General features: G+C 33.4%; 4 protein-coding genes across 5 annotated transcripts; 1 reads left to right on the top strand and 3 right to left on the bottom strand.

The window, feature by feature from the left end:
- The first annotated feature begins 1,070 nt into the window (after positions 1-1,070).
- On the top strand, positions 1,071-3,553 carry LOC124830558 (WEB family protein At2g40480-like). Its single transcript, XM_047304355.2, has 2 exons — positions 1,071-1,603; positions 1,852-3,553. Exons 1-2 carry the CDS (start codon positions 1,379-1,381, stop codon positions 3,310-3,312), a joined length of 1,686 nt encoding a protein of 561 aa, XP_047160311.1. The 5' UTR covers positions 1,071-1,378; the 3' UTR covers positions 3,313-3,553.
- Positions 3,554-4,494: 941 nt separating this feature from the next.
- Positions 4,495-9,530, bottom strand: LOC124830700 (indole-3-glycerol phosphate synthase, chloroplastic-like). Of its 2 annotated transcripts, XM_047304607.2 has the most exons (11): positions 9,391-9,529; positions 9,169-9,299; positions 8,453-8,713; positions 8,180-8,356; positions 7,485-7,559; positions 7,320-7,364; positions 7,058-7,222; positions 6,561-6,639; positions 5,504-5,586; positions 5,109-5,177; positions 4,495-4,770 (listed from the first exon to the last, which is right to left on the bottom strand). In XM_047304607.2, the coding sequence occupies exons 3-11, from the start codon at positions 8,624-8,626 to the stop codon at positions 4,687-4,689; spliced, it is 951 nt and encodes a 316-aa protein (XP_047160563.1). In that variant the 5' UTR covers positions 8,627-8,713; positions 9,169-9,299; positions 9,391-9,529; the 3' UTR covers positions 4,495-4,686. The 2 variants fall into 2 exon arrangements, with proteins under 2 accessions (XP_047160563.1, XP_087949892.1); XM_088093766.1 differs by having other exon boundaries at positions 9,169-9,530.
- A 2,817-nt stretch (positions 9,531-12,347) lies between these two features.
- On the bottom strand, positions 12,348-15,395 carry LOC148204551 (uncharacterized). The gene is made up of 5 exons (XM_088113112.1): positions 14,574-15,395; positions 13,446-14,543; positions 13,138-13,361; positions 12,795-13,052; positions 12,348-12,705 (listed from the first exon to the last, which is right to left on the bottom strand). Exons 1-5 carry the CDS (start codon positions 15,282-15,284, stop codon positions 12,348-12,350), a joined length of 2,649 nt encoding a protein of 882 aa, XP_087969238.1. The 5' UTR covers positions 15,285-15,395.
- Positions 15,396-18,289: 2,894 nt separating this feature from the next.
- Positions 18,290-20,333, bottom strand: LOC124830842 (protein transport protein Sec61 subunit gamma). The gene is made up of 3 exons (XM_047304724.2): positions 20,157-20,333; positions 19,946-20,061; positions 18,290-18,518 (listed from the first exon to the last, which is right to left on the bottom strand). Exons 1-2 carry the CDS (start codon positions 20,248-20,250, stop codon positions 19,946-19,948), a joined length of 210 nt encoding a protein of 69 aa, XP_047160680.1. The 5' UTR covers positions 20,251-20,333; the 3' UTR covers positions 18,290-18,518.
- Between the last annotated feature and the right edge of the window lie 2,245 nt (positions 20,334-22,578).

Genomic DNA, 22,578 nt, shown 5'->3' on the forward strand with positions numbered 1-22,578 from the left:
ACGATCGATATTAGGAGAAGACCTGAATAGGACGATCGTCCGTCCGTCGATCAAACTGTAATAATACCATTATTGTAAAATTTTGAATCAATTTTTATATACAAATAAGCACATCAACTTATATTTAGTTTTTATAGTCAAATTTTTTAAGTTTTTATGATATTTAAATATACATACACTATTGAAATTTGTTTCCTAGTATTAATAAATGATTTAATTTTGTCTCTGATCCAAGTTGTTCCTTTATGTCCAAATTAACTTCAAAGAATTATTTTAATTAGAATTGGTTAATAATTTGAGGCAATCACTTTTTCTAGTGGTATTGAAGTAATCATGACATTGCAAAGTCAATTTAGAGTGAAGATATAAAATTACAATAAATTTGAAAAATTAAGGCTCGCATTAACCCATTTATTAATTGAAAGACAAAAGAAAAACAAATAATAACACAAAAAGAAATTAAATCTAAATATTGCAAAACTAAAAATAAATATAAAACATATAAAATGCAGAAAAAATGTGAAATTGTGATGTTTTTGTTAATAATTTATATATAAATATAATGTAAAAAATTAAGTGAAAATTTAAAAGTATTTTTAGACATAAAAATAAAAATAAATAATTAAAAGGAAAATTATCGATATTATGATTTTATCAGATCTTAAAAACAGTAAAAGAACATCAATTATCAATCGAGTTGAAGTGAGTGTGTACAGTATCAGCTACCACCTAAAAAGAATATATCCACAGAAATAAATGGTAACTTTAACGTATCTAATTTAATTGTAAGATCAAATTCACATTTTTCAATTTGTAGATATTTTACAATTTTTCTGCTTTTTAGACTTGAAATTAATTAACCGCGTTTTGCATTTTTAAGGCATCTAGTTCACTTTTTTCCCTGACCGCTAATCTCGCTCCAAATCAAGGCAAAGCTCACCGACACAACATTCTCACCCTCACCTAAATCCATAACGTGGCTCTTCTTCATTGGCCACACTTCACCACAATTAATCACAGCCCTTGATATTTACCTCTACCAACCAATAACACCAAGCCCACACCGTAAATCCACGTCACCATCCCCAAACTATCTCCCACCGCGAAAAGCACAATAGAAGCGCTTTCCGCTACCGGTCTCCTTTTCCCTTTCCGCTTTCCCCGTTACTCTTCTAGTAGTGTGGACCCGACATCCCTTTTCGACCCGGTTCGTTACTCGGCCCCGCGACACCATCATCACGCACCCTTCCTCCTTCATCCTCGGTATTGCAATAAATCACACAAATGGGTAACCAAAAAAGCTCAAAGCTCGAACCTTTATGTGGCTTTAGTTATCGATGCTTCTCTGAAACCCGCGTTTGCTTTGAGCTTTGTGCCAATGACCGACACTCGGAAACTTGCCGCAGCCGGCTTCCCGGCAACTTCGAGGGTGAAACCCGAGCCTGGTGTTGTACCCGGGTCAGGTCAGAACCCGGGGATTATAAGGTTTGGTTTGAGAGCTGAAATTGATACTTCGCCGCCGTTTGCGTCTGTCAAGGAAGCGGTGACCCGTTTTGAAGGAACCGGGCCTTGGACACGCTTTTACAAATTTGGAGAGGCTCGTGTAAATTTTTTGTTTCTGTTTTGGATTTTATTTTGAATAATGAACGTGTTTCGCTATCAGTTTTCATTTTTGTTGGTGCATGTTGAAAATGTTGCCGGTGCTGGCCTACGTTCTGCTTTATGGTGTTATTCTTTATTTACCATTTACTATAATTATTGGTGGCATTATGTTCTAGTATAGGGCAGTTCTTGAATTAGAATTATTCCTGTGGTGATTTACTCTCTGATGATGAAGTTTGTCGTTAACAGAACAGTGTTGAAGACTTTGACATAAAGAGAGTGGAGGAAGAAGCAGCAAAGTTAGAAAAGGATTTGATAGTGAAAGAACTCGAAACACTTGATGTGCTTGAAGAACTGGGAGCTACCAAAGCAATTTTGGAGGAATTGAAGCTGCAGCTACAATCAGAAGCATTGAATTGTTTAGCAACTCGAGGTGAGAATTCATGTGAACAAGCTGGAGCTGCTACTAGAAATTGTGAGAATGGTATCAACAATGAAGAGCAGACATTGCAAAGTTCGAGTCAGTGTGCACCTTTACCTGATCTGTTCTTAGTGGAGTTAAGACAAGCTAAAGTAAGTCTTGGTAAAACTATTAATGATCTTGTAGTGATACAATCCTCTGTTGAAGATTTAAATAAGAAAATGAAGAAGGAAAGGCTTTTTGTTGAGAGGGCACGAGAGAAGCTGGCATCGAAGTTTGCAGCTGTCTCTACTCAAGAAGTAACCAAAACAGAAGCAGGGTTTAATCCTCCTGAAGCTACTGTAGGAACAGGTTGCACGTGTCACCATCCCCTTAATGGTGGGAGGAGCTTTGGATTTGATACTGGACAGTGCAATCGAATGAATGAAACAAGAAGCTCTGAAGTTTTAAGGCCCTTGCCTGAGTTTGGTGAGAATGGATTTAGTATTAAGACTGCTGAGATGAGGTGGTTTGCAGCTAAAAAGATGGAAGAAGCTGCAATGGCGGCAGAAGCCGTTGCTCTTGCTGAAATTGAGGCTCTTTGTTGCCATGAGATATCATCTGAATTTTCTTTTCCAGAACATCAGAAAGTGACTTTTGCCTTAGGGGAGTGCTCTCCTCTAAATCCCGTAGTTCAGTTTCCTCAAGAGTCAACCTTGGAGAAGGAAACAGATTCCGAGTTCCAAATTGACAAAATAGGCATTTCTAAACTGGGTATTTTGAAAAAGTTTGAGGAAGCAACAGAGGAAGTTCTACGCAGCAAACAAGTCTTGACTGAGGTATTGAATAGTGTTGAAAGTGCAAACATAAAGCAGCTTGCTGCTGAAGAGGCTCTTCGGAGATGGATTCCTGAGAATGATCTAAAAGGGCAGACATTGACTAAGAGCAGCATGTTCAATCAAGCTGGAATTTGTCAAGATTCTCCTCTACCAGATGTAATCCGATCAATTACAACTAACAATGATCCGAAGCATGCCTTAAGGTCTTCAGTTTCAATGAGAGATGTACTTAGCAAAAAGCCAGTTCTTGAAGATTGTACTACAACAAAGGATATGCAAGAGCATTCTGGACAGACAGTAGCCTTGAGTCAAATGCTTCGAGCATTGAAGGAGGATCAAACTCTGCCGACAATACCCGAGAAAGATGTGAAGAGTAATCAAAAGCAAAAGCAGTTCATAGCATCTAGGAAAAAGTTCAGTTTCATCCAAATATCACTCCCCTTGGGAAAGCGAAGTAAGAAGAAGACATGAATCCTGAGGCCTATGCATGGATCAATATCCACAAATCGCATCAGTATTTTGCCATTCTTTCTTTATTCATATGTTACGTCTGCTTTTTATAAGTCATAGAATTTGTGACTCTTTTGTATAACTTTGTAAAGTCCTCACTTAGCGGCATAAGGCTATATTTGTTGTTGTTGTTGTTTGATTTTGTAAACTATGTTTTTGTTGTGTGATTGTCTTACTTTATACAACTTGCTCAGTTTTAACAGGGCTAGTGGATTTTACTTATGTTTATTGTTAAGATTGAATCGTTGATGATAATGACAGACTGAGATGTCGATTGACCAATACGCAGTTAATTAGTAGTGGAAGATAAGTATCAAATATGGAATACCGTTCATCAAATGTTAGGTGAATAACTCAAACGCATCTATAACAGACTATAACAATGATTACTTAGATGCATGATTTTACTACTCCATTTTCCAGATTTTGCTTCATTTTAATTGTTGAAAACAAATGTTCTGTGATTTATTAGATTTTGGATATATGTAAATCATAAAGCATAATTGCCACAGAAAAAAGTTTTTGTTTATATATTCAATAACACCAATTTCGAAAGATTTCATGTAAAGCATTTGTAAATGGGCAATTGTGTAGAGTATCACAGGTGGGATAAGTTGATTTAACTAATTTTTCTTTTACCTCTTTTTGTTTCTTTCACCTATGATGTTTAACTAAATTTTACTCACTTGGTTATACTAACAAGGTGAATGTACAATCATGAAAAACTTCCAAGACTACTTTTTCTACAGTCAAAAGTGCCTCTTTGGCTAAATTTTTGTACACAAAATTACGTACAAAAGTAGTGTTCATCACTTCCACTTGGGTGTGCAGAAAATTTGTTATGAATTAGTTACTTGTTGATAGTTGTTAGTACTTAAATAAATAAGAGTACTGTCACCATTTTATGTATCTTTTTATCATTCTGATCAGTATGTACGATAAGAAACTTTGTTGTTCTTTTTACCGTTTCTTGAGCTTTATTATGTGTGAACTCATAAATTTTATAAGAAATAATTTCATACTATCTAACAGTGATAACGACGTTATCACACTACTTTGTCGTTTATATCATACAAATTTAAGTATGATTACTTGAATTTGTTTAGGGAAAACTGACTGAAAAATAAAGTTAATGACACAAACTGTCGCCAAACTATTGCCTTAATGATATATATTATTTAGGAGGAAACTATAATTTAACATTCAAAGTTTCTTTTGGTACATGCTTCCCGATGATAAAATTGTGATAATTTGGTACATAAAGGCATCAAATCAAGAACTTTATCATAATCAGTCATCTCAAATGCCTATATCTGAAGATAGTTTCACTTCAACTCAGATAGATATATCTTTGCCAAAGAGATTGCTGATTCCCTTGCCAGGATCACTTTGTTTCACAATGGATTCTCCAACCAATATCTGTGAAAAAAATGGTGAAACAATGAGTTTGATACCATAAGGGTATTACTGTAGCTGGGGTGAGTAATAAAACACCTGTTGATGTTGGTTCACAATGAAGTGTAGAAAATTTTACTAAATATAATCAACAAGAAACAAATGTTTAATCCAGATTGTTTACTAAGTTTTTTGTACTGTCATTCTGCTGAGCCTTCAAAATACATAAGGACAACACCATAAACGCCGCAAAGAATTTAAATTCATGTTTAAGAATGAGAACGCATGCTTTAATGAAATTCAATTTCAATTACAATTTGCTAGGTGTTTTATTGATAAGATATGACATTGTCAATACTTACAGCTCTGACCCCTGCTTCTTGAACATAGGCAATGTCCTCAGGGGTGAATAGACCAGATTCTCCAACCATCTGAACAAACCATATGATCATCAGCATCATTTTAATATACCAAAAACAACGTTTCTTTTAAATATTCCCTCAGTTCCTATATAATATTCCTTTAAGATTCTTTCACTCAAGGAAAACATTTAATTTATTATTTTCAAGACAGTTTTAAATAAGTCATTATTATACCCTTTTCAGTTTCCTCTCCAACCAAATTTTAATGCAAAATAAAGTTGGAAATAATATAAATGAAAAAAAAAATGAAACCAATTCTTTTTCAAAACGAGAATATTATATAGGAAAACAGGGAGTAACTCTAAACAAAGGCAAGGAAAGGAAAGGCCATGTACAATTATGTCTCTCTCACGGATTATTTTGCCTCGCTCTCCTTCAAGAAGCTTCTTTGTGATGCTAATATCCAACTCAAATGTTTCTGCAATCACAAAAAGAGATTGGAACAGAAAGATAAAATCAAAATACAAAATCACTAATATTTTCAAACATGTATTTGTGCTTGAGAAAGAAAAAAAAAAACTTAGTTCCACTTTTATTTCCTTTACTTTGGATTTTGGTCCCTTTAAATTTTTTTGTCTAGTTAAGTCCTTCCATTTATGTTTTCTACCTAAAATCCTTAATTTCTCATTTTCTACTTGAGACCTTCGCAATGTAAATTAACTAAATTGTTTAAAACCTTTTCCTACTCAAAACTAACCGAACAAAACACTAAATTTCACCAAAATAAAATAATAATCTCAAATATTTCTCTCTTCAAATCCTAATTTCACACCCTACAAAATCCTTAAAGCCCCTAAACTTTTGTAATTCTAATTTGTAAAATGATTGTACTTCCTGAATCTGTCATAAACCCTCAAATATTTAGAAGGAAGAGAAAGATAATTTGAAGATTTCAGATATAACAAAATAGAAGGAGGGGCCAAATTTTTGCATGATTAAAAAAATAGGAACTTAATTGGCTTAAAAAACTTGGGTGACGAAAAGTGTTGCTAGGTGAAGTAATAGCAGAAAGTATGCAGATAAAAGTAATTGCAGTGCTTCAAAGTTTTAAGAGTTCTAAAAGTTTGTAGTAAGAAGGTTTAGATAGGACTTAAGTGATCATGTATCCATGTAGAAGGATAAGAAAGACAAAGAACATTAATGTAGAAAACTTGAAAAATCATACAGAAAATGAAAGCAAAATTAGAAATAAAAGGCACATCCAAATGGAGAGGTATCGGAAAACAAGCTGATCAAACACCAAAAGGATTTTACTGACTGTAAATTAAAAGATAAATTGCATAATATAATTACAACTACATTCCATTTAGGGTACAAGCTCGAGAAAAGCCAGATAACATTTCATCAAAAAGAAAAAAATGCAAGGGGTGGAGAGTAAAGGATAAGACATACCAAGATTACGGTTGTTAATGCCAATAAGCTCAATACCCTCTATTGCAAGAACACGATCAAATTCCTTCTCATCGTGGACCTGCCAAAACAGCATAAAATGTGAAAAAATCTTTCTGTCCATCAGGTATTGCGATCACGGAATCAGTCATGACAATCCATAAGTTTTGATTGAAGCTACGTTGGAAATTTCTGGTTCCAACAAAGGCATAGTCAATCTATAGATTCTATATTTGTAAATCTATCAAAATTTATTTCTTGCTTTCAAGTACAGAATCATTATGCGAAAGGGGTTCTGTGTTTATATTGTAAGTAGTCAGCTCCCTATTTTTATAATTATAACAACTACGCTATTCAAAATTATAAATGACCTGCTTTAGAACCAAGTTTACACAAAAAATGGGTACATTCATACTAAACATAAGATATCAGAATGCTTAAAAAAATTTAATGCTGCAGTTGAACAGATTTAGGAAACAAATAAAAAGTGCCAACTTTACCTCAACAAGTGCAGTCAGTCCAAGTATCTTGCATATTTTAATCATGTATTTGATGTCAAGATCAGGCAAAACAGCAGCAATTAAAAGGACAGCATCTGCACCTTTAGTTCGAGCATAATACAGTTGCCATGCATCTACAATGAATTCTTTGCACAACAAAGGGCACTGCATATTTTGTCTAGAGTCATCAACGTGGTCTATAAAAGGCATTAGATGGTAGAATATATACAATATCAGATACTTTACAAATCACAAAACAAACCTTTACTCCAGCCTTTCTTATTGCCTCAAGATTTTCAAAGCTTCCCTGGACCAATATTAAGTTAGAGTGAGTTATCATTGTGCTGTAGAATCTCCCAGTACTCAAGCAACCAAATATTATCAAGCAGTACACACATAACAACCAATTCCACGTTGGTTGGTTTACCTTAAAATACTTTTCATCCGTCAAAACACTTAGGCATGCTGCTCCACCCTTCTCATAAGACTTAGCAATTTCAACCTGACACAGAAACAGCTCAAACAATTGAATATACCATAAAGAGAGAAAAAGAAAAAGAAAAACCAACAAAATTATTGGATAAGTTGTTTGAAGGGTCATGATATATTCAGAGATACAAAAAACACCAAGACCAAGATATTCAACTTAGTGATAAAACATAACATCTTCCTGATACATTAAAATCACAGCAGGTCCTTGTTTTGTGAGGACAAAGTTTAACAACTATAATGGGATTGACTTTATAAATGCAATAATAGTAAAAGCAAAATCCGGGAGACAAAGATTTTAGAAGAAATTTATTTTGATGAGCATGAATATCAAACGGGTAAACAGAAAATTACTCAAGGAAGCAAAAGGTTTAAGATGCAAAGGAGAAGAAATTGATACGTAGACCTGTCTTGGATCAAATATGTATTCTGTAACAAGAAGATTCATGGAAGCCAAATAAAAAAAAAATGAACGGACTAGCTTTAACCAACAACACGAAATGGGTGTCAGCAAGTTCAGGCCAGCTAAAACATTTCCCAAAAAAAACCAGGAACAACTTCATAAAGGTTACAGTTGTAGAGAGAAAACAATTCGATCTGTAAAAATCATAAAGGAAGGCAAGGAAACCTTACAGGATCAAAGTTTTCTCTCAAAATACCCCTACTTGGTGATGCCTTCTTCACTTCAGCAATCAACCCCGGCAGTCCAGTTCGTTCATTCGCTGCCCTTAGAGCACCAATAAAATCCCTAACAGGAGGTGCATTTTCGAGAGCTTTCTTCAGCACACTGAGGGGCTTTCTTTCTTTAAGCTGAGAATCACAGTCACCAGTAATACATTCAATCCATTTGTTAAAAAATAACTTATATTAAGAACAATAGAGCACAAAACAATTCAATCATAATACTTGTGAGACTTCTTTGTCCTTGTTCCACACAATCTCTTCCAAAATGTTCCGAGGTGTATTGCCCTCATTCTGCAACCTGAATTGAAAGGGTCCTACATAATGCAGAGGGGGTCCAGATGGTGGCCTTCTCCTTATTCTTATGCCCTGGCTAGATGCAACCTCATTTTCCAACATTCCTACCTCCCACTCCTTAATCTTGAGAGCCTCTGTCACGGATTCACCAGATGAGGATACTGCAGCAGAACCATCAGTAGACTCCACCTAATAAAAACACCACAAATCAGTAAGAATTACTCATAACATAAACGTCAGCATTTCTACACCCCAATTGAACCCAAATTCTACTTTCCTGACCCACATACGCACCACCTAATCAAAACATAATCCAAAACTCACATGGCAAATAATAAGAGTTCCTCAGAACATAAAATTCTGCATTCACTCCAAATGAACAAAAACCATACTTCCCTAACCCACACAGCTCATTGGACTCCACCCAACCAAAACACCACATAAGCCAAACCCCACATGGCAAATCAACAAGAGTTCCCTGTAAATAAATTCGGCATTCATTCTTAAATGAATCCCTATCATGTATTCCATTCTCAGTGAGCCCAAACTCCCAAAACAAAAATAGACAGAGACCCAGACTAATCCATGAGGAGACACCCCAAAATGTTGCGAAAAGATAAAAAATTTGCCAAAAAAAAACTCACCTGGGCCCGAACTGAAAATGTTGAAAAGGAGTTTCTTTTATAAAAATTGAGTTGGGTCTGAAGATCCCAGGTTTTGGGTCTTGAAGAGAGGAATGGGGTGGCCTGAAAGGGAGCCTTGAGAGAAGCCAAACCTTCCATTGAAGGAGGTAACGCTGGAAAGAATGAGGGAGTGATAAAAGGAAGACGAGAATCAAAATGAAAGAGTTGTTGAAGGGAGCACACCGTCTATCTATGTTATATTGATTTGACGGAGAAGACTGTTTTCGCGTTCAACACGTGCGCGTAAATTCAGTTCCGATGGCACACCCTGTTCATGCTTTTTCTGAGCCAAACAGAGCACACACCAGTTGGGATTGGATTGACAAATTGAGACCTAAAAATGGCATAAAATTACCCAATTAATTGCAATGCAATGCAAGAATTATAACCTATTATTAATTTATCATATTGATTTATCATCAATACAAATTTAAATTTAATAGATGTGCCATAAAAAAATTAAATTTACAAAAGCAATTAGAAAAAGAAAACACAATAAGTAAAAATTTACATAATATTCATACTTCTTTAAGAGATTATTCATTTTTGAAAGTGAGAAGATTAGGAAATAAAATGATTCATTTATTGTTGGTTTTTCTTATTGTGTATTCTTCTGTATACGTGGGGAAAAGGATTCCACTTTTATTAAGTGAGGAATACAATTGTTAATTTGAAAAATAGGTGAGGAACTATTCTAGACTTTCGAGTTTAAATTATTCATGAATGCAATGAATACATTAAATTAAATATTTATTGATTTTATTTTAATATAATTAACGATTAACGATTTCAATTTCACCGAATTAAAATTATTTTAAAATGTGTTATGACCTCAATTTTATTGAAAAAATATGGTGAGAGTTAATCATTATATCTAAATTATTATTCTCTTTAGAGTTAGGATACTGAGAATGTCTCAATTACAATTACAATATAATGGATATTGGTCTTTGACCAAATTCATAATTCATTAAATGATTTGAGGTTTTATTAATGATAACCTTTTAAGAAATGAAGGTACAAGATATGGTTGAATTTTTTTTCAATATTAATTTAATCAAAATTTTGTTGATCTTTTCAATATAAGTAGTTCTTCATCAACTAATCCTAATTACTTATCTGAATCCTAGTGCAAGTTTAGTTTCTAGAAATACGGTAAAGAGTGATGTTGTTATGCATGTGTGTTGTTATACACACATTTTAAGCTTGACTATGTAAGAAGGATTGAAAGTTGTTGGTGATGTTTTTGATCATATTACGGAGAGCATAAAATATGTTAATAAGTAGAATGATGAAATTTAAACAATGTTTTAAAAAAATAGCAAACATTGATGAGTAAAATATTGGTTTAATACCCAATGTTGTCCCCACTTTGGTTCGGAAATCTCAATTTAGTCCCTTTTTATAAAACTTATTATAATGTATCCTTACTTGTAATTATGTGAGTCTATTTAGTCCCTTTCGTTAAATAGAGGCAAACGGAGTTAATGGGCTGATGATGTGGCAGTAGTCACTGATTAGGTGTCAACACGTAATTGAGATTGTGCTTACGTGGTGTTAGGGCACATGATTTTAAAGTTAGGGCACCTAATTGGAAATTGGGGGATAAATTGATTTGGGGAGCTGGAGGTGGAGTTCTTTAGGTGCATTGAATAGAAAGAAAGTTAGGGCAACTGGAGTTGGAGTTCTTCACGTACATTGCGAACACGGAGCAGTTGTGGGTGTTGTTGTTCATCATCTTGTCATTCGTGTTGTTCTTCTTTACGGGTTGTGCTTAAGTCAGTGGTTGGTGGTGGTTCGCGGTTGACGACTTCTTCTTCGTTCTCAGTGGTTGTCTCGCTTTGGGGTTGGCAATGTCTTCGAATCACGGTTGTTCATCTTGCTCATGGGGGAGCTCTCGTGGTGGTTCATCCAGAGGATTGGTTGGAAGCCAAATATGCCATTGTGGGGAGGCTGCTGTGTTGAGAGTGGCAAAAACAGTTAAGAACGAGGGGAAACAATTCTGGGGCTGCCCTAACTACAAGGTTTGTAGTTTAATGTTTGTGATAAATTATTTTTAGTTATTAATGAAAATTTTGTGATTGGATACTTTGAACAGCGGACAAGAAATGAAGAACTTCAAGGATGCAATTTCTTTAAATGGCTTAATGAAGATTACGTAGATGATGCTGCTAGTACTAAGGGAAGGCAAAGGAGGAAGATTAATAGCCTGGAGAAATGTGTTAGGGAATGTCAGAAAAGGGAGAAGATGTTAATAACAATGATATGTTTTCTGGGATTCATTAACATTATTGTTCTATGTATTTTGTTTAAAAGTCCATGATGTGTTCTATTAGATAGTTTATGTGAAGAGCACTTTGGGCAAATTGTAATATGATGTTATGAAATGAATGTGAAATTTGAATTCAAGCATCTGAAATTATGGTTTGAATTTACATTTTGTTTGATAGATACAACATAAAATGAGGAAGTGGTGTGTAACTGGCAATAAAATGAGGAGTGATATGTGCATTGTTTTAATCAAAAAAGAGTTCTGTAATCCAAAAAGAGAGTTCTGTATAAGAAGGGACTTTCAGTGATTGGAAGAAGTATATGTGCATTGTTTTAATCCAAAAAAATAGTTCTGTAACAAAAGCTGTGATCAAACACCAAAACAGAAGCTGTGATCAAAATATAATGAGAAATTGGAATTGTTAAATGCACATAGAAACAAAATCTGTCATTGAAATTGATATGCCAAAGGTCCAAACACCATTCATAATTACATCATAAAGAAAACAAAATCTGTCATTGGAATTACGAAGTGGACTTGAAATGCACGTCTGACAGTTAACAAAATACATGTCTTTGATTACAAAATAGCCATCACTTAAGCTAAACATACTTAACCTAAACATACTGTCAGTCCTAAATCACTTTTAAACTTGTGTTGTAGATGGCTGAGTTTGTTCCAAAACGCATTGAGTAAGCTGACTTGGTCCAGTAATTGGCTGACTTTGTTCAGCTTGGGTTTCAGCTTGCTCAGTTGATTGATATTGAGTTCGGTTTGCTGGAGGAGCTTGTGGACAACTATTTCTTTTATGACCAAGCTGTCTACATATGGAACATCTCTTACGAGTTCCATTTTGCTTGAGTTGTGTCTAATCCTTCTTTAGCTCCCAAGCCTCTAGCCTTCTCTTCTTTTTTGGTCTACCAGGCAACACACTTTTACTTGGAGGCAAAACATCAGGCTGAGAAGTCTTTTCCCATAGCTGAGGACCATTGACAGGGTAGATGATTGGAATGTATGTTTCTTGGTAGGTTGACTTTGTAAACCAATGTGGGACGTAGTCTTCTCCATTGATGTTGATAAATGTCATGGCAGCTAGTGCATGACAGCATGGGATAGCTGTTAAAGTCCACTTTCTGCAACTGCATTCCAGTTTATCTATGTCAACCACATACTTGTCACTCATCATTGAAATGTGTCTGACCTCAAAAAATTTTTGTCCTGACCAACTGCAAATTTTTAAAACACAAATCACTGTTTAAAGTACAAAATTGAATACATAAAGAAGTCAAATGGTAATGTAGTGATGTCAACATACCTAGGGATCCAGTATTTAGTCAAGTGCAAATCCTTGTCAAATCTTTTCTTAATCTTTGGACAAATAGTACCTTCATATGTACTTATTTTGTTTCTATTTGTTGCCCATCTCTTCATGAGGTACAGACGAATGTCTTCCATCATTGTGATGATAGGCTTACCTCTTGCATGTAATATTACACTATTAAATTCTTCGGACATATTATTCACTAAGGTGTCACAAACAGCATTACTTGTAAACCTTGACCGTGACCAAAATCTACTTACACAAATAACAAGTGCAAAATATCAGCTATGAAAACAAAGAACAATTAATAGGAACAATGGCATGTGGATTGACATACCTTGGTGGAATGACTAATAAGTATTTAAAGGCGTCTGGATTCACCTCTTTAACTTCTCTCATCACTGCTTCCCATGTTTGAGGGTGTGTTGATGCTGCTGCCTTCCATAGTAGACGTTTTAGAATCTGGCCAGGAAACCTCTTCCTGAAATTAGCATAGATGTGCCGAACACAAAACCTTTGCTCCACACCAGGGAGAAGTTCTTGTAATGCTGGTAAAAGTTCCTATTGACATGAAGGTATACAAGTTAAAATAAAAGACATGAAGGCTTAAAAGATAAAAAAAAATTGCAATAGTAAGTTACTCACTTTTTGTTGATCTGACATAAATGTGATGGTTGAAGAAATCTCCACACCACCAAGATCATTAATGAGGAAATGTAGAAACCAACTCCAACTGTCCTTATTCTCCACCTCCACAACAACATATGCCAAAGGACACATTTGGTCATTCCCATCTTTTGCTACTGCAGTTAACAACTCACCTCCAAATTTCCCTTTTAAGAAACAACCATCCAAACCTATAATCTTCCTACAAGACACGAAGCTGTCCTTACAGGCCTTGAAACACACATATAGTCTCTTGAAAATTGGAGTGTCCTCATTAGGTTCAACATGAACTTTGACAGTTGAACCAGGATTTGACCGAAGCAACTCATTGGCATAGTCATACACTCTTCTATATTGTTCTTTAAAATCACCTTCTATTTGTTTAAAAGCCATTGCTTTTGCCCTACACGTTGTGGACCGAGAAACACCAATGTTCCACTTCTTAGAAACTTTGTTATGGAGGTTATATAGATTAATATTTGGATTGTCTTTCATAGTCTTCTCTAACCTTCCACTCAACCATTTTGAAGTCATTAAACGAATGTTAAATTCTCTACTACAAGTGTGGTTGTCTACTATTTTCCTTAGCTGCCATGTTTTTTCAGCTGCCTTATATGCACAATATGCATTCCAAGGACATTTCCCTTTTGCCCCACAACATCTGACACACACTCTTCTTTTGTCATTTTTATAAACTTTTAATTTTCTACCATTTTCTACTCCATAAGATCTTATAGCTTCTGTAAAATCTTTTTTCTCACTGAAGTACGTGCCCACTTCCCATTTATATTGTTCCATAGTTTTGGGCATTGAAAAAACACCAAAATCCCCATAGTCATCCCTGTCATCATCTGTGTTATCACTTTCCACAACACTGTTCAAACTGTCGGATTCCCAATCGCTATCAGATAAACCCCTAGGTCCACCAAATTCAACTTCATTAGTAGCTTCAAAAATATCGAATCCCACTTCATCTCCATGGTCACTCAATACATCCTCTTCGGACCCATTCCAACTTCTAACATCATACTCATCAGCTTCTACTCCATTACCCTCTACCTCACCCTCTACCTCACCCTCTACCTCACCCTCTACCTCTCCTTCTACTTCTGACTGCACATCAGACTGCACGTCTACATTCACATCATTTCCCTCAGCATTTGAATCACTCTGTACCTCAAGATGTGCCTCCACACCAACATCCTGTACCTCAACCTGTGCCTCCACACTAACATCACTCTGTACCTCTACATCACCCACTACATCAACCTCAACTTCAATCATTTGTGGGGCTACTTCTGATTCAGGTTCTACCTCAGGTTGTACATCAACCTCAACTTCTACCATAGCCTCTACATCAGGTTCTACCTCAGGTTGTACATCAACCTCAACTTCTATCATTTGTGGATCAACTTCTGATTCAGGTTCTACCTTAGGTGCTACTGTCTGAACCTCTGCTTCACCCACTGCCTCAACATCTGCTTCACCAATCTTTATCTCAACTTCCTTTTCAACACTCTCTCTCCCAACTTCTCCTTCACCACTAGGTCTATCAACTTGCAAATCAGCACTCTCTCTCTCAACTTGTCCTTCACCACTAGGTCTATCAATTTGGGGTTCAAAAAAGTATTCCAACTGCAGAAGATACTCAGGTTCACACACCCTATGTATAACATAAAGGTGAGCTTCACCATTCAACATAGCAATATTGATCAGATGACAAGCACCCTTGTCATCTAATAAAGGTTCCAAACAATCCTCTAATACAGGACCACGACCCAATGAATACCATAAGTCCTTTACATTCTTATAACCCATCTCCTTTAGAATGCTTAATATTTCAAAATAACTCCATCGGTCAGGGTCTATTTTTAAAGTTGTGGTTTGACCATAGTGATATCCAAATGTCCCATTATTCTCAAATTTCCCTCCATGGTGAAACACGACTTCAATGTCTGAGTTGGCCATATTATCTAATATAAAAATTGTTCACAGTTAATCTATGCTTAACCCTTGACCCAAATGATATCTAACCAAAACACAAAGCATAAACATACCACTGTACAGACCATAAACAACTCAAACAAAGCAAAACCACATTTATCACAGTAAATAAAGAAAATGCCACAACACAGTACCACACACTATCATGGGGGACCACAACGACAATGGCGCAACAGAAACAAAGCAAATGCACTGACAATGGGGCACACAACACAGACAAACCATACAAAAATCAAAACTTCTGGGGGGACCACACCCAAAGCAACACAACACATTATAAAACCTGCCATAAACGCACCTTCGAAAGTCGCTTTTCGATACCCCACCAACACGATCTCCACGAATGGTCGTCCACTGACAAATGCTTTCTCTTAAACTTAATGGTTCCCGCGATCACTGCCTCTGTCTTCTTTCGCACACACCAAAATGCCCTAATCTGCAACAAATCACCCCAAATCAGTTTATCCCCCAATTTCCAATTAGGTGCCCTAACTTTAAAATCATGTGCCCTAACACCACGTAAGCACAATCTCAATTACGTGTTGACACCTAATCAGTGACTACTGCCACATCATCAGCCCATTAACTCCGTTTGCCTCTATTTAACGGAAGGGACTAAATAGACTCACATAATTACAAGTAAGGATACATTACAATAAGTTTTATAAAAAGGGACTAAATTGAGATTTCCGAACCAAAGTGGGGACAACATTGGGTATTAAACCTAAAATATTTTATGTATAGATGTTCCTACTAGGTGAAGCTCAACTTTTTTTTATGCTTTAAAGTGCTCTTAAATACTAATGTGTGTTTGGAAGTTTACACCTAGTTGACTAGAATTATAAGTATTGTTTGTCTAAGGAGAAATTGAAAAAAAAAGTACAAAAAATATATATTTTTATGTCACCATCTAATGAAATTATAAAAATGATTTCTAGCTACCCTACATCGAACTTGTACCTTTTACATGTTTGGAACATCCCAACCCTTTTAATGGAATGTTTAAAAGATAAAGATGGAGTTGTCAAAAATATGGCTGAAATAATGGCGTAGTTTGATAAATACTATGATAAATATAATATTATCCTTACATTTAGGGAAATTTTAGATCCAATGATGAAGTTAGAAACATTAGGATATTGTTATGAGAAGATAGATCCTTTGAGAAGTAAAGTTAAAGAAGATGAAAGAAAAATTATACAAGCTTTTCTTTGAATATTGTTCCAAGAATGAGACTTCCCTTGTTCTAAAGCGAATGCATGATTTTTGTCAACATCATAGTCAATCTCTTTTTATGTAAGTCATATTATTTTCTCGTCATTTAATTACTATTATTATACAATAAATTAAACTTTGATTTCACTTTTTATATTAGGAAATGAAAAAAATGCAAGCTTTAGGCGATTGCTAAAATGGAGAGGAACCAACTTGATATATACTTGAGTGAGTCAACATTGAACATTGATATTATTGAAAGTATATGTGTTCTTGAATGGTGGAAGAATAATAGTCAATGTTTTTCAGATTTGTCAACCATAGCTAGACTTGTTAAGTATCACAATTACTATAATTGCATTTGAACTACTTTCAACATTGGTTTAAGGATTTTAAAGAAGTATAGAAGTCGTCTATTGTCAAAAAAGGTTGAAACAATAATTTGTACTTCCAATTAAAAACATGAATTTTGTGATTATAGTAACTTCTCTAATTTAAAATTTATTAATTTTTTTAATTTTCATAAATAATTTTATATTCTAACTTCTTTTTTTCAATTCCATTCCAAAGATGATGATGTTGATGAAGATAGAAGAGTGAAGGGAAGTTGTTCTAATGATACATCTAATAACCCTAAAAAGGAAAATAGTGAAAATTGAAAGAAGAAATATTTTTTATGTTATGAATATATTGAATCCTGAGTTTGTTATTTGTGTTCAAGTGAAAGTTTTGTGTTGAAACTCCTTCAGGTAGATGGCTTGTGGCAAAAGAAGAAAGTTGAAGTTTTTTATTATGTATTAACTTCTACCTTTGCTAGTAATATTTGAGGATTATGATTGTCATCTGTGAACAAATTTTCTGAATTTTCATTGGTACAAGTACTTATATGTCCAGTTAAGATTTTTTATTTTTGTAACAATGCATTATGTGAATGTCACTGAATACATCATAAAGGTATTGCACTACACATACAAGTTTTAAAACTATATGTATATAACAAAAAATAAAAAACTGATAGACTAGCCTGCCATCCTCTAAACCGGGTTCTAAGTTTCAATCTATTTTTAATTGACAGAGAAGTCCAACCCAACCCACCCGTTTTCAGTAAACCAATATCAACCCAGACTAAAACAAGCCAGACTGTCCATTTTGCCACTCGTAACTTTAATAGAATTCATTATGAAAGTTATTTATGTATGAAAATGTTGTTTAAATAGAAATTCGCAAGAGTTTTTTAATATTAAAGAAATAACAAAGAGGTTGTGAATGTTCATCCATGTAATGAGACGCTCCGAAGTGTGGGCATGTTCGGGTAGCTAGGATAATCAACTTTAGTTGCGAAGGAGAAAGGAAAATTGTTTTCCCAATGAGATTAATAATTTTTTAGTTTGTTTTCACCAACACCGTGATATTAATTTAATAAAAAATTTGTTGATCTTTTCAATATAAATAGTTCTTCATGAACTACTTCTAATTACTTATAAAGAAATTGTTGAATTTATTTTGTTAAGAAAATACTATTTGAGACAGGAAAGTATTTCTTAGGCAACTATACTGTTGAAGCATGAACTGATCACATAAGAAAGAAAACAGTTATAACCGTCTAAAAACAAAACTACAGTTTCACCATTCCTTTTTCCTCCTTATCCTAAATCAAAACAATGTGTGAAGGTATATAACAGAAGATAAGCACAAACGTTCATAGCTTTCCAGTCATAAGGAAAAACCAAAAATGAAATATAACAAAAGATTAATTATCTATTCATGGGGGATTTTTCAGCCTCCATTTTCTTGATAACTTGAAGTCCTGAGGCAATTGCAGTTCCCCTTAACCTGTGGAGAAAACCGAAGGTTTATTTATCATTCATTTTGCACACTTTGTTCAAGACAATTTCATAAAGAACACGGCCATCATCTCGAAACAGACAAAATAAACTAAAATTATTACAAAAACCAGACTATCTAAAAATGCCTTTTCAAAGAAAGTAGAAATCCCATAATAAAAGTTTATTTGATAAATACTCTCGAATTGCTACTGAGGGGATAGATATGCATAATCTTATACATGTACCCATGAAGTAATCCCCACTAAGATGTTTGAATATGAAATCGTAGCACCTTATCGTCATGTATATTCCTTTAAAACTAACGGCAGTGGAATTTATCTTTTGAAAGCCGTATTACAATGCAAAAAATTATTTCTGGCGCTTCAAACAAATTCTACATTTTACATCAAAAGCAATACCATTCAAAGTAAGCGAGAGAAACATAGAACATAACAGAGTCAAAGATGATAAAGTCACCTGCCAATTAACAAATGGCAAGCATTATGATAAGGTAAAAACTAGTAGTTATTCACCCTAAAAACCAATAGAGAGATCATAAAGTTCATTAAAATGTGGTTGACTTGTCATTCAACCCAGTTCAACCTCAAAACTCCATGAACCATTAATTTATATTGAACTTCCATCAAGAAGCACAGATAAAAGACAACAAGCATACTCTTATACATAGGCCAAATACTGTGTCAATTTTGATTTCTAAAAAGAAGATACTTGAGAAGGGAATCCCCCGCCCTTTATTACAATGCCATCTGATCTAAACAATTATATGATCAGGGCAAAAACAGAAGACAGACAGAGGTTGATCTCAATTTGTACAATGTGAATATAAACAAAACCCAGTAAGGTCGGCTTAGTGGATGGAGTGGTGGTGGGTTAGGTGGACAGTTTGAGTAATATGCGCAAGGTTCAAGTCCATAACTTTGTCGCCGTCATCGTAAACCCATTCACATCATCATATGCATAAAAAGAACCTCAATCGAACAAGAACTCAACCATTCCCATTCAAGACTAAATTATTTATTTGACTTCAGTTTTACTTAAAAAAACATAATTTACTTCATCACTTACACTTATCAATCAATCAATAGAACGAAAACTGTCTGAGCTATTATAAAATTTCCAAACACATGAATTTACACAAAAAATCTCCACTGTTCACTCATCCTTAGATATCCAATCGAATCGAAGCCATATTCGCTTCAAACCATCATATCAAATCGTTACTCGCAATCACCAGAAAATAATGCTAACAACTGAAGCAATACTTCTTCCCAATTGACTAACCAATCAAACAAGCCCTTCAAATGATTATTTTAAAATCTACACGCAAAAAAATCGAGAGATCCAAATAGCCGGAAAGAAGCATATAAAAAACAATTAAAAAAAAACATTTTTGAATGAAGTAGTATAATTCACCTAACCAGATCCGACGATAATGTTGTTAATTGGAATGAAAATGAGCTTAACGAAAAACCCCACAAACCCCATCACCACGAAACCAATTGCGGTACGCACTGCAACCTTGGAGAATTCTAAAATACAAAATGCATGAAAAAATCAGGATCCACTGCACAGATATTCGAATCGGATCGTAATGGAAGAAACGTAATTGGGATTAGGGTTTAACCTTTGCGATCGGGTTTGTGGCAACGCTTGACGAGCCTCACGCTGTCCTTTGCAAATTCTCTGAGCGGATCGAAGACGGAATCAATGGCGTCCATTCTCTCTCTCTCACACTCTTTCCCTGTCTCCCAACTTTGGAAACGAGAACGGAAATAGGCGTTGATTTTTTTTGTTCGGACAGGATAGGAGTTTTAATTTATAAGGAAGCTAAGAATATCTTCTTAGTCTAGATTATCAATATTTAAAATCACTTTTTTAATATGTCCTTAAATTTTTTAAAAAGATGTAGAAAAACACTTTTAATTAAAATATTAATATTAATGCTTAATAACTTAAAATATAAATATTGAAAAAGTTAAGTGAGCCAAAATTTTAAAAACAACATGAAGATGATATGATAACGTATACACACATTGACGAATTATTATAAATAATAAATTTATTAATTCTTTTTCAATGTTTAAAACTAATCACATTATAATTTTGTTTACAATTTTACAATAAAATCAAAATATTATTTTTTTATGGATTTTGTATATATAAATATTATATATTATATTTTATTGTTTTAATAACTAATAATTCAATCCAACAAAGAAAAGTGTAATTGAGTTGGATGTAATTTCCTTTTCACATGCGTATTTTAGATTCAATAATTGTTGTCTTTTTTATTTTTTATAATCGTCTAAAATTTCAAATAAAACTAATACAACAAAAACTTTATACATTACTTAATTTTAAATATTTTACGTTAGCTTTAAAATTGATGTAAATGTGATTGATATAGAGAATGGAGGGCCGTTTGACATTGATTTGATTGACAATTTATGTAGAAAATTGACATACTTAGTTACAATACGAACCAATATGCTATGTGTTACTTTTGTACAGAAAGTAATACAAAAGTGACATTTATTTTACATTACTTATTGTCTACAGTTATTATAGAAGGGGCGTGATGACATTTTTTCTTTCTTTTCTATGCTAGTGAATCTATAAAAATTGTTGAGCATTTCTTACTTATCCACAATAATAACATTTTTATTTGGTAGATAATCACACTCATAAGGATCATATGTAATGTGTCTTTTGTTTCATACTTTATTTTTATATAACTTTTTTGTCAAACAAAGAAGTATATACTAGATTATACAGACTCTTCACAAAAAAAAAAGGTTTTTTAATGGAATTTTAATATAATACAAACTCAAAGTGTTTATGCCTTTATTAATGGGGGACATATAGCATATTGAAAAATACAAACTTAGCATTTAATTTTTTAACTTGAAAAATACTAACATTAAATTGATATTTAATTATGACAATTAAATTATTTTTTAAGACAAGATGTTAGTATTGAAAATTTATTTTTGTTTTTAAGATCAAATATATTGTATAACAACAATGTCTCAATGTTAAGACTTTGAGTATGTCATGTTAACATGTTCTTAAGTTTAAGACATTTACTAATACTCATATTAAATTAAAGATGTTCTTAAAGACAAATAAAATTTTATTTCAAGATACTACTCATTTCCTTTAAAATTGTACTAAATGACAATAACATTTCCTATACTTTAAAATTTAGACGTAGCTCTATTATGTTTTTGAAAAATTACATTTATCTTATATTTTTTAAAAATAAACATTCACTTTCTTCGTGGTTTTAATAAATAACACTCAAACATCTTATGTTTTTCATAAAAGGACATTGGCATCTCATGTTTTATTTATAAGAAAAATAATTTCTTAATTTTTTATATAAAAAATTCTTTAACTTTTGTATTTTGAAATTTCAATTTCTAATCTTTTTAATGTTTATTTAAATTATAGTCAATTTATCTCCTAATCTCATTGTGAGATTTATCGTTTTTATTTTTTATTTTACCTTGAGAATAGAGACGTAAACAAGTATGTGATTGATGATTAAAGATGATACAATTTTCTATATTATTTATTCATGTATAAAGGAAAAGAAAAACTCACTTAAATTATTTTATAACGTGTGGAGAGTGAACTATATATAATAATGATTTTATGTTTAGATTATACATTAAACTTATTCTTAATTTAAATATATTATTTCGTTTTTTTAAATTATTAGTCAAAACCCTATCCTATGTAAACATAATTTTACCTAAAAAACTATCATTAAATGTTAACTTTTATTGATGAAGATTCAATCCTACTACTTGTATCATGTCAGATTTAAATATTTTAAATATATATATATATATATATATATATATATATATATATATATATATATATATATATATATTGAAAGAGGTCCGAGTGATTTAATATAACTGAGGAGAGATGAGAGTAATTTTTTATTGAAATAAATAAAATTATATGCAAACAATTAAAAAAAACATGGACACGTTGCACTGTTTTTACGATTATTATTTCCTCTTAATTATTTA

The sequence above is a fragment of the Vigna umbellata genome, chromosome 1, assembly GCF_029865625.1.
Source record: "Vigna umbellata cultivar VRB3 chromosome 1, Vumbellata_1.0, whole genome shotgun sequence".
Classification (NCBI taxonomy): Eukaryota; Viridiplantae; Streptophyta; class Magnoliopsida; order Fabales; family Fabaceae; genus Vigna; species Vigna umbellata.

Coding starts and splice junctions, on each gene's coding strand:
- LOC148204551 (XM_088113112.1), bottom strand. CDS start 15,284: ATGGGTTATAAGAATGTAAAGGACTTATGGTATTCATTGGGTCGTGGT. Junction 13,362..13,445: donor TTATGTCAGATCAACAAAAA/GTGAGTAACTTA, acceptor TCATGTCAATAG/GAACTTTTACCAGCATTACA. Junction 13,053..13,137: donor TTATTAGTCATTCCACCAAG/GTATGTCAATCC, acceptor TTGTGTAAGTAG/ATTTTGGTCACGGTCAAGGT.
- LOC124830700 (XM_088093766.1), bottom strand. CDS start 9,306: ATGGAAGGTTTGGCTTCTCTCAAGGCTCCCTTTCAGGCCACCCCATTC. Junction 5,178..5,503: donor TCCGTGAGAGAGACATAATT/GTACATGGCCTT, acceptor TGGTTTGTTCAG/ATGGTTGGAGAATCTGGTCT. Junction 4,771..5,108: donor AAGAAGCAGGGGTCAGAGCT/GTAAGTATTGAC, acceptor TTTTTTTCACAG/ATATTGGTTGGAGAATCCAT.
- LOC124830842 (XM_047304724.2), bottom strand. CDS start 20,250: ATGGACGCCATTGATTCCGTCTTCGATCCGCTCAGAGAATTTGCAAAG. Junction 20,062..20,156: donor CCACAAACCCGATCGCAAAG/GTTAAACCCTAA, acceptor TTTGTATTTTAG/AATTCTCCAAGGTTGCAGTG.
- LOC124830558 (XM_047304355.2), top strand. CDS start 1,379: ATGACCGACACTCGGAAACTTGCCGCAGCCGGCTTCCCGGCAACTTCG. Junction 1,604..1,851: donor ACAAATTTGGAGAGGCTCGT/GTAAATTTTTTG, acceptor TGTCGTTAACAG/AACAGTGTTGAAGACTTTGA.